The sequence below is a fragment of the Melanaphis sacchari genome, unplaced genomic scaffold (assembly GCF_002803265.2).
Source record: "Melanaphis sacchari strain LSU unplaced genomic scaffold, SCAv2.0 Contig128_pilon_pilon, whole genome shotgun sequence".
NCBI lineage: Eukaryota > Metazoa > Arthropoda > Insecta > Hemiptera > Aphididae > Melanaphis > Melanaphis sacchari.
The window spans coordinates 431,009-442,207 of NW_020270519.1; the positions used below are offsets into that span (position 1 = coordinate 431,009).

At 25.4% G+C, this 11,199-nt stretch overlaps 2 protein-coding genes across 3 annotated transcripts; one reads left to right on the top strand and one right to left on the bottom strand.

Annotated features, from left to right (window-relative positions):
* Positions 1-739: 739 nt before the first annotated feature.
* On the bottom strand, positions 740-2,316 carry LOC112591041 (protein lin-7 homolog C). The gene is made up of 5 exons (XM_025334690.1): positions 2,067-2,316; positions 1,935-1,976; positions 1,746-1,867; positions 1,439-1,675; positions 740-1,369 (listed from the first exon to the last, which is right to left on the bottom strand). The coding sequence occupies exons 1-5, from the start codon at positions 2,101-2,103 to the stop codon at positions 1,211-1,213; spliced, it is 597 nt and encodes a 198-aa protein (XP_025190475.1). The 5' UTR covers positions 2,104-2,316; the 3' UTR covers positions 740-1,210.
* Positions 2,317-3,960: 1,644 nt separating this feature from the next.
* On the top strand, positions 3,961-8,711 carry LOC112591065 (ATP-dependent RNA helicase vasa-like). 2 transcript variants are annotated; one of them, XM_025334717.1, is made up of 11 exons: positions 3,961-4,055; positions 4,127-4,285; positions 4,398-4,476; positions 5,214-6,075; positions 6,133-6,357; positions 6,446-6,622; positions 7,076-7,274; positions 7,399-7,599; positions 7,681-7,853; positions 7,950-8,039; positions 8,193-8,711. In XM_025334717.1, exons 4-11 carry the CDS (start codon positions 5,224-5,226, stop codon positions 8,241-8,243), a joined length of 1,968 nt encoding a protein of 655 aa, XP_025190502.1. In that variant the 5' UTR covers positions 3,961-4,055; positions 4,127-4,285; positions 4,398-4,476; positions 5,214-5,223; the 3' UTR covers positions 8,244-8,711. The 2 variants fall into 2 exon arrangements, with proteins under 2 accessions (XP_025190502.1, XP_025190504.1); XM_025334719.1 differs by lacking the exon at positions 3,961-4,055 and having other exon boundaries at positions 4,062-4,285; positions 4,401-4,476.
* Positions 8,712-11,199: the final 2,488 nt, after the last annotated feature.

An 11,199-nucleotide genomic window follows, 5' to 3' on the forward strand; every position in this document is an offset into this window, starting at 1 on the left:
TCAATATTGAGACTAAAACTTATAATTAAATATAGCATATTTATTTAAATACAATTTTTAAGCAGATAATGAATAATAACAAACTATAATGATATTTAGTATAATAAAGTAATACATGATAATTGCAGATTTTCAATGTACCTAATAACTTTACAAAATAAAGTGTGTACAATACTTTATATTATTACAAATTATAATACTGAAAACACTGGGGTAATCTTAAACTATAAAATAATAAATAATTTTTAATAACCTTGACGAGTTAGTAATAGGCTTATAGCTATAAAAAAAAATTCTTAAAAATGCTAATTAAATAATAAAACTATGTATTAATGTATAACTATAATATTATAAACACTCAAAAAACTCAAAATGTATTTGCTTAGTACAAACAATATCTATGATATAAAATAAGTAATAACAAAGTATAATAAAACATAAATAAAATTTGAATGTCATATAAACTTTGTTGGAAGGTGTATCACTGAATTCATCCTACTATCATTGATAATACATAAGTAAATTTGGAAACACCAAGAACACAATGAACATTTTTATGTGTATAATCCATATTCTATAATACTTTTAACGGTTATTTAAAAGAAAGTTGTTTTTATTGCAGGGGACAACAGAATTAGTTTAATAAACATAATATTGAATTTTTATATAAAATACTAAACAATTAACATTTAACTAAATAAAAACTTTGAATATTTTAACATGATGTATATTATACAAATAAATTGTAAAAATGTGATTTAAAATTACAAGTTATTAATGAAATGAATCCAATATTTAAGTAAGCTACATTAAAAGTTCTTATTTGGATAAAAGAAATAAACCAAATTAAAGAATTGTATCTATTTTATTATATGAGGTATCAAACCCAAAATAAATTATTTTAAAAGTGAGTATAAATCTACAATTACTGATCAGTATAAGGTTATTTCTATTGATTAACCTAAACACACTATTTAAGTAAGTCAATTTGTTGTTACTAATATTAATAAATGTAAATAATTTTGGGAACACAAAATAATTTTTTCTTTTCTTAGAAGACATCAAAATATGAACAAGGAGAAGACTTAGTGACAACAATTACGAAAATATTTTAACAACCCTTCAACTAAATAAGTATACCATTTAAGTTGATCAAATACTATTCATAGTTAAGTAGACTAATGTTCATGTAACAGGCAACAGTATGTAATTATTGGTTTATTTGCTTCCTACGGGCAGCACGTTGCTTATCAAATCTCATTTCCATTTCTTCCAAGACTTTTGGTGTGTATCTGACAACTAACTTGACAGATCCTTGGGCTTGTTTTAGTAACTCAACAGCTTTTTCATGATTTTCACCTTCTACGCACTTTAAAAATATTTTCTAAGGTTTAGTATAAATACAATATAACAAATAAAATTAAGAAAAACAACGAACCACTCCGTTAACTGACAGAAGTTGATCTCCTCGCTTTAAACCACCATGTCTGTCAGCTACACCACTAGGTATTATGCGTGATATATAGATGGGAGAATTTTGTTCTCGTCCACCCATCACATTAAATCCAAGTCCTTCTTCTGTTTTGGGCAATTCCACCACTCTTGGATGAGCATGACCTTCACTAGCAGCAAACGCAGCAACGGTTGCTTTAGCTGTAGCTGATGCACGGACATCCTTTTAAAAAATAAAAATTATTAAAATATAGGTCAGTATGAAAAAAAATCATGCATAAATTTTTAAGCACCTGAGATCCTTGTATATCAACAGTTTCATAAACATGTTCATACACTTCCCGCACAGATGATAAAAAGTCACTTTGCAATACTTTTTGCAATGCAGCTAATTTGGTTACCGGTACTTCTCCAGCTAGACAAAAATGTACAAATAATTTAATTTTGATTTAGTATAACAAATTAAATTGTAGACTTATTATTTTTTTGGAGCTTTTCCAACAGTTCAATGGCTCGTTTGACATCTGTGAAAATTACAAAATATCAAAATAAGTCACAATACAGTACAAATGCAATCGCATGTTATAAAATTAAAAATGATAAATAAAACTCGCCTTTAGCTAAGTTCAAAGGTTCTCCAGCCACGGCCATCTTTTGGTGTCTCGACGATTCAAAGGAGACACCACGAAATGTAAGAGTGTTACGTACAATTTACTTAATATTTACTATTTTGTATTTTAAACAATGTACATGGACTGTTTCTGAAATAAATGTAAATATAAGTATACCTAATACTGGTATGATCGACTGTGATAGTGATATTGGGTGCCCACTACCCAAGCTTATTTGTAACTTTTATGTGTACTGTACTCTAAATAGTGATAAGAAACTTATCTAGTATGCATGGTTGCATTGTAAGGTATATCAGGCGTAAGCACGGTTTAAGATCTTAAACCGTGGGCGCAAGTCATCGTAGTTTAACTTCCTACGAGATGGCGCCATGAAATCCATCTGAAAGTGCACACGCACACGCCACACGCCCATACAGCTTTCAGTGGATACTGGATACTGGATATGTCTGAATGGTCACATTGTACCTTTACTTGATTCTTAAAATAAATTTGAAATGTTTATATACGATTTAAAAATCACATATTTTTACGTCCCGTAGGTATTTCATTTTATTATAAAGTTTCAGAAGTTAGCGTACAATTTAACTTATTATTTGGAAAGTCTAAAAATTCTCTAATCGATGAATCAATTAAAAATTTAGTTTTTAACATATTACATAATTTACATAGCAATATTGCCAGTATTTTACATACTTTTAATCGATGTTGTACAATTGTACTTGCAGTTGTTATTATATTTGCTATATTCATAATGTATTCGTGTTAATTAGTTAAGTATATAAGTAGTAAGTACACAAGTAATGGTGTCACAAACTTTTTGAATTATACAGGAGCACACATTCGTCGAACCCATCCACTTCTCAACTCGTATTTGAACTTTGAAGGGTTTGGTGCAAGAACCCGGAATCTTCACTTTATGAAATTGTTCAGGAGAAACAAATAACCAAATAATTTAATTTCTAATGGAAATATAAATAGTGTAAAAACATACCTATTTGAATTCTTCAAAATAAGATCCAACCATAGATGTGCACGCGGGGCGAACCGGTCAAGCTGGGGCTCTACTCATAGGGGTGCACAAATTTGAATTTCCTGTCGAGTCTGTTACAATTAATGCCTTAATACTTGGACAGTGGCCCTAATTTATTTTTTTAATACATTAACGTACATTCTAATTGTAAATTAAAAGCTGTGTAAATAGAATCAAGTTGTATATATACACATTAATGTGTCAATTTATAATAAAAAAATAACAATATTTAAAAAATGTTGTAAAGGTAGGTCTCAAAATTTAAATTATAACAACGATAGAAATTTTTTATATATTTTTATAGTCTTTCATTAACCGAGTAAATCATAATGATGTACAATAAAATTGTCTAAAACTAAAAATCGTCTAGTCGGCAATGATTGTAATGTGATATTTATGATTAGTAACATAAACACGTGTACTAATTACTAGGTATAGTGAAATAATATGTAATAAAAATAAAAATATACAACTATTTTTTTCTGACAATTTATAAAACATTTCGAGATAATAATGTGTTAAGGAAACTAAATATTTATAGTCTGACCTCTGAAATATTCTCAAATACGTACCAAAAACTTTTTTTCTGTAAACTGTGTTTATGAACAAATTGTTCACAATTTTTTTATTAGCCTACATTTTATTCAATTAAATTTTTATCTATTCTGCGTTTTTAATAATTATAGCAGAAGGTCATAGATTAATGATTATTATGATCATTGCTCAGCAATGGTCAATGGCGTTCAAAAGTCATGGGGCGCGGACTGAGATAGATTATAAAGTATAAACTATTAAGTCGTGCACTCGTGTCCCTCGTAATAAAAAATAAAAATAAAAAATATTACATCTTGAGTCTGACCCTTTACCAAATTGATAAGAGTACGAGAATAGCCACGCATGCGCTAATCGGCGGTGCATACTGCATTCCTGTGGTTACGACGGTACGTCTGTGATTGGACTAGGTGTAGATATTTGTTATTGTTAGTAGATATTTTGTTTTTTATTTTTTTAGCTTGCGAGATTATGACTTGTAGCATTGTGCATTTGTGCCATGGTAGAAGTTAATGAGGAATGCTGATTACGACATCGGCAATGGACTTATTTGACGGGTTCGGGACAGTGTGATTCCGCCGTTTCGTACTTTAATAATTTATTGTTCTTATATAACTTGGTGAGTACTATCTGTCGTCTGGATGCCGGGTGGTGTCTTACAAATCTTACTAAATCACAATAATATTGGGTATTCTTATGGAGTTTATTTTTTACTTTGTTTTTAAATTTAGAAGAGAACTTATTAAATTGTTATAAAGTACACTGTGAATCAGCATTGTTTCTGCAATTCCGCCCGTTATAACATTAAAGGTAATTATTTTAGTTAATTATACAATAAAATTAGAATTATATTCTGGTTTAACATAGATTTATTTGTTGTTTTATGCCATGTCTACACAGAAATAATATATAATAAAAGTTTTTGTTTTTAAAATCTTATGTTGGATCTTGAATATATAGAGAGATTTAAGTTTTTATTAATAAATTACTCCAGAGACTGGTATTGAAAATATAATTATATTTTGGTTATTTATATTGTATTAGTAAAATTAAAAAATTAATTTCTCTTAATTAGGTACAAAATTTGTTTTACTAAGTAATTTAAATATCTTAATACTATCACATCAATACTCCATATTCAGCTAACAGTTAAACTAATAATTTCTATAAACATTATTTTTTTATTTATTGGTGGTTAATATTTTAAATATGTATTTAATAAAATCTATTTTTTTTTTAGAAAATTAGAATATATTTTATTACTTTAATATTCAGGTTAAAAATAAACCTGTTTGTAAAAAAAAAAAAAATATATAGATTATTTTATTTCAGAATTTATACTATTATCAGTATTATCTATTATTTTTATTAATTTTTCTTGTTATAAATATAAAACAAATTAATACCAAATCCACATATATGTACCAAAGTTCAATAATGTTTTCGACGTTTTATTTAAATATATTAAAATATTTTAACATTATATTATTAATGTTTTGTTTTAGGATTATATATTTAAAAAAAAAATATGTTTTATATGCCTACAGATATATCACAATGGATGAAAATATTGTCAGTACATCAGATACCAATGAAATCAGCCAGCCTGCTGTTGATGAATGGAAAAATGATGTAAATAATATTTCCTATAATGATGACCATGAGCAGAATGTAGTAGAAACACTAAATGATATCACATTAAATGATAATTCTGTATTTGAAAATGCTGATAAAGAAACATCAAAAGACCAGTTAGGTAAAAAAAATGATTCAAGATATCGGAAAGGATCTGGACGGTTAAATAAATCAAACAATGGTAATAATTCTTATGAAAAATCATGGGGTAATAATTCCACTTCAAATAATTATGGACGTGGCCGTGGCCGTGGTCGTGGTCGTGGTCGAGGTATCCTTAAAAGATTTGATGAAGAAAATGAATCATTTAAGGGTGACTATGACTCTGGTATTAATAATTATGGTGATAACGCTGCCCTTGGTCATCGAGGTCGAGGACGAGGGCATAATCGAGGTAGAGGTGGAAAGCGTGATCAATCATCAGATGGCTGGTATGGAAATAGTGAAGAAAGTCATAAAAAAAATGAAAATGATAAACCAACTACACCAAAAACAGCATACATTCCTCCTGATATTGAAAATGAAGAATCTATTTCTGGAATTGAGGCAGGACTTAATTTTGATAAATATAAAACTATTGAAGTAAAAGTGAGTGGAACTAACCCTCCTCAAAGTATAGTATCGTTTCCTAGTTCTGGGTTGTGCAGTATTTTGTTAGGCAACTTATTTAATTGTAATTTTTCTACTCCAACTCCAGTACAAAATTATGCAATACCAATTATCATTGATGGTAGAGATTTGATGGCCAGTGCCCAGACTGGTTCTGGAAAAACTGTAAGTTAATTTAATATTTAAATACTTCACAAATGTATAATGTTTTTATTTCTTTAGGCAGCATATGTTTTGCCTATTTTGCATAATTTATTAAAGCAACCAACACAATTGATTTATGACGATAATCATTGTGAACCACATGTAGTTATTATTGCACCTACAAGAGAATTAGTTGCACAAATTTCTGAATGTGTATGGAAATTTAGTAAAGGAACTGATATTAAAAATGGGTTACTGTATGGAGGTACATCTGTTTCATATCAAAAATCTAAGATCCTGCAGGTAATGTTATTTTAAATAATTTAATAATTAAAAAATAAATGCACTCATTTGAATGTATATTTTAATTAAAACATTTTTTTTTATACAGAGAGGAGTTCATGTATTAACTAGTACTCCAGGACGCTTGAATGATTTTGTTGAAAAAGGTATTGTGACTTTCTCTTCAGTTAAAGTTTTTGTTTTGGATGAAGCAGATAGAATGTTAGATATGGGATTTAAACCTGATATAGAAAGAATATTAACACATTCAACTATGACTTCCATAGTAAGTTATCTTTGTTATTTACAACATATTAAGTAATGAAAATTGTGTATAAAGTCTGATATTATGAGCTCGCAGTAGGATTTTTCTTGACTAAAATATAAATTATAATTTTTATACCATAAACGTACATTAATATTTTTCTTCAAGACTATAATAGTTTTTATAACTTTATTACTGAAAGTTTAATATAAATGTATATCATTGATTGTCATACACCATTGTAGAAAATATATTATTCTGGTGCAAAATAAATATTTTTGGTTTATTCTAATCACTTTTAATCATATGAAATATGACACAATAAAGGAGTAAGCGTTTTTTAAAAACTTTTGCCTAAGGAAAAATGGCTCCCCTGTCCTTTTTTTATACTGGGTTCTAATAGTGAATAAAATATATAATTAACTATGAACAGTGTGACTATAACAGAAGTATTTATGAATATAATTTTTCTAGGAATCAAGACAGACAGTTATGTTTTCTGCTACGTTCGCAAGTGAAATACAACATATGGCTACTTCTTACTTGAAACCGGATTATATATTTGTAGCTGTTGGAGAAATAGGAGGAGCATGTAAAGATGTTGTGCAAACAGTAAAAGAAGTCACAAAATTTAAAAAAAAAAATGCATTACTTGATATAATTAAAGAAATGGGTATGCTTATTAATGTTAAATATTAAAGTATTATTACAAATATTTATATTTCTTTAGTTTATTTAAATATTAAAACTAGTGAACATTATAACCATTATAAATACATTTATTATTATTATTTTAGAAGACTGTCAAGGTACAATAGTGTTTGTCGAAAGAAAAAAAGTGGCTGATTATACTGCTGCATATTTAAGTGAATTAGATTATCCTACTACAAGTATTCATGGTGCACGTGAACAACCAGAACGAGAACAGGCATTAAGAGATTTTAAGACAAATAAAATGAAAATTCTAGTAGCCACTGCTGTTGCAGCTCGTGGATTAGGTATCTATTTTAAATTGTTATCTTAATATTATAGAGTTTTATTTATATTTACATATATATATATATTTTTTTTTTGTATAGATATAAAAGGTGTAAATTATGTAGTTAACTTTGATCTACCAAAAACTATTGATGAATATGTTCATCGAATTGGACGTACTGGTAGATTAGGAAATGCTGGTAAAGCTATTTCGTTTTTTGACCCAGAATTTGATGGTCCATTAGCACCTGAATTAATTAGAATTCTCAAACAAGTAAGTTTCTATTAATACCAATTCTTAAAAACTAAATTTAATATTAAACACTTTAAAAAACTTAAAATATAATGTATTTAAAATAATATATTTTAGGCAGATCAAGAAGTTCCGTCATTTTTAAATGATGCTTCAGAACGTATTCTAGCTTCTCCAGCTATTGATAATTTTAACGATATAAGAACGGTAACTTGAATATTAATTTTTAATGCTAATAGTTTTATTATTATTTTTAGTAAACTAAAAATATTAAAACTTTTTTTTTTTGTTCTCTAATAGGCTATACTAAAATAAATAGAATAGTGCTTAAATGTGTTAATTTTTATTTTATTTTTCTAGAATGTTGATGTCACATCCAACTTAGTTGCTACTGAAGAAGAACAATGGTAGATTACTTGAGTCGTAAAGGATTTAGATATACAAGAGTATTAATACAGAGTAATTATTTTAATATGAATCAGTTAATATTATTAAAATTCAAGAATCTAAATTTTTTATAAAAATGGTTTGGGACTTTAGACATTTACATTTTATTTGGTTTGACTTTGAATCTAGTAAAGTCACAAAGTGTTAGGTAAACTTATGTTATGTAACTATAATTTAAAACATTTAATTTATTTAAATAGTTTTTTATGTTTTATTTATTTCTACTTAGAAACAACTCTAGTGAACACTGATAAAAACCTTTTTTTTTTTTGGTTAATGTGTGTTATGATAGAATTTTATCTTTGAAGTCTTTGAACCCTATTATGTAAATTTAGCAGTAATATTTAATTTGTCTTAATTTATTTTTAATCTGTTTTGTTGGTCATGACTAGTCATGGTCAATAAAAATATTCCAACACAATATAACATATAATTACTTAATTTTTGATATTACAGTTTGTGTTTTAATTAAATTATTAAATTTAAATTTGGAAAATAATAGCTATAGGTTAGTGTAGTTTTAAAAAATTATGTATTTGATATCAGGTATGTTGTTTTTTTCCATTGATAGACATGTTTAATATCATACAATAATATTTAATTTTTAGGAAAACCCTATTTATTTATTTTTTGAGTTTAGGAGAAAATAAAATAAAATTTTTAAGTTTGTTTTTTTATAGTTTATTTAAATGTTATACAATTAATATTTATAATGAAATTGTTAACTGCTTATTTTTAATAATTTTAGGTTTTAATTTCGAATTCTGGTTATAAAGTTTAACTAAAATAATTTTATTTACTAACAAAATATTATAAATTAACATTTTAGTTAGTACTTTTTAAACGCATTTAGAAGGGATGAATAATTTTTAGAATAGTTAACATATCAAAATTGTTATTATAATTTCTTTAATAATGATAAAAACAGTAATTTTTGAGTATTGTAGATATTGACTGATACACATGAAAAAAAAAAAAACTGTTAATTTTTAATATTTTTATAAAAACTATTTTACAATAGTTCTATTTTATAGATAAATGAGTAAAGCATTTTACATATATTAATTGGTTATAATTTTAAACTGATAGTTTAAAAATAGATTAAGTATTAAATATTTTATTGAAAATAAGTGTTCTTTTGTCGCTTTAAAAGCTAATAACTTATTTTTGTTACAAACTTAAAAATGTATGGGACCAAATAAAGTCTTTGTGTTTTTAAGTATTTATTAGAGATATTTAAATCTCAATTATTTACAAATACAAATGTATTAACTATATTTAACTAAATTTTACAAAAATGATTATTTGTTACTCAGAAATTTATAAGAATTGTTTTCACTAAATGATTTAACAGATCAAAATATTTATTTAACTTGAAATTTTATATTTGTTAACATTTTTTTTTTTTAAATACTTAAACTAAACTAAGTATTTAAATTTTTTATCAATTTATTTTGTTTATTTTTTTTTTTTAATGATATTATAAATAACTGTGATTTATTTTTTTATTGAAAAGTATAAAACTAATACTGTAATATTTATTTTAATATTTTATTATTGAATGCTGAAAGGCTCCAATCTACAAATTATTTATATATGTTATAAAACTGTATTGCTAATACTAATTGTTACACCTTTATTTTAATTTAAGTACAAAATAAATAAAGTATAAATCATAACATTTAGACTTATATTTATTAGAAACAAATAAAAGATTGAGAAACAATACATACTGTCTAATTAAGTTTTTTTAGATTCATAATTATGGATTTATATTTACTAATGTTGGGTAATTACTAATTAATAATGGTTTTATTTATATTATTTTAATAATTAAGTACTATATATTTTAACCTAATTGAAATAATAATGTAGATACTAATGTTTGTGTGGATATTTTTAATTCCGTGTTTGGTAAGCAGTTAATTCTATAAATTGTTAAGAGTTAATAAATAGTTTACAATTGAGATTTTTAAAATTGGTTAATTAATAATTAAAACTGTATTCATAAATGACAAGCGCTATGTGTAATAGTATTTGGTTAAGTACTACTAGTACTTTTACTTATTCAGTGGTTCCTTTTATGAAATTCAACGGCTGTAGGCCTAAATACATGTATTTAATTTATTTTTTAAACATTTTATTTTGTTGTAGTGCCATTTTTCTGGAAATCTAATCACACTTATAATAATTTAGTTACATTTTTACTTATCAAGACTAATTATGAAGAAAAATATAATATTATTTAAGAGTTTGAGAAATTTTTATGAACCCATAAAAAATATGGACCCTAAATACTGACATGACTGAATACATTTTTTAGTTTTTTAGACCAAACAATGATATAATAAAATGGTGTTAGTAAGTTTTTTATAGTTTTTGATAGCTTATAAGTTATAACTTTTTAAACTTAAATATTTTAATTTGATCCATATAATATATTATCGGTATATTTTGAAATCAATTTGGTTATAATCATGAGCTAGAATAATAATTATTATGTTTATTACAAAAATGTGTACATAAATAACATATTACATTAAATGACTTGTAATCAAAATTTTTAATTTAATAAATTTATCATACTTTCATGATTTAAGAACTCTTGAGTAAACCATTTCTTAATTAAAAAATCTTTGCAAAAGTCATGATACTTACTAAATATTTTCAACAATCAATTAGTGATCTTTCTTATAACACCATAAAAAAAAAAAAAATAAGTCAGTTAACAATCTAATATCAAAATTGTTAGTTTTGGATTACTAGGAAAAGCGCCAAATTATAAATTTTGTTTATTTTTATATTTTTGTCTATAGTTCAGGATAGTTATTTATTTAATTGAATGTGTTAATACTATTTTTTTCGATTTAGAGGTAACTTCCAATGATGCTATGGGGACTTTCATATTTTATTTTTTAAT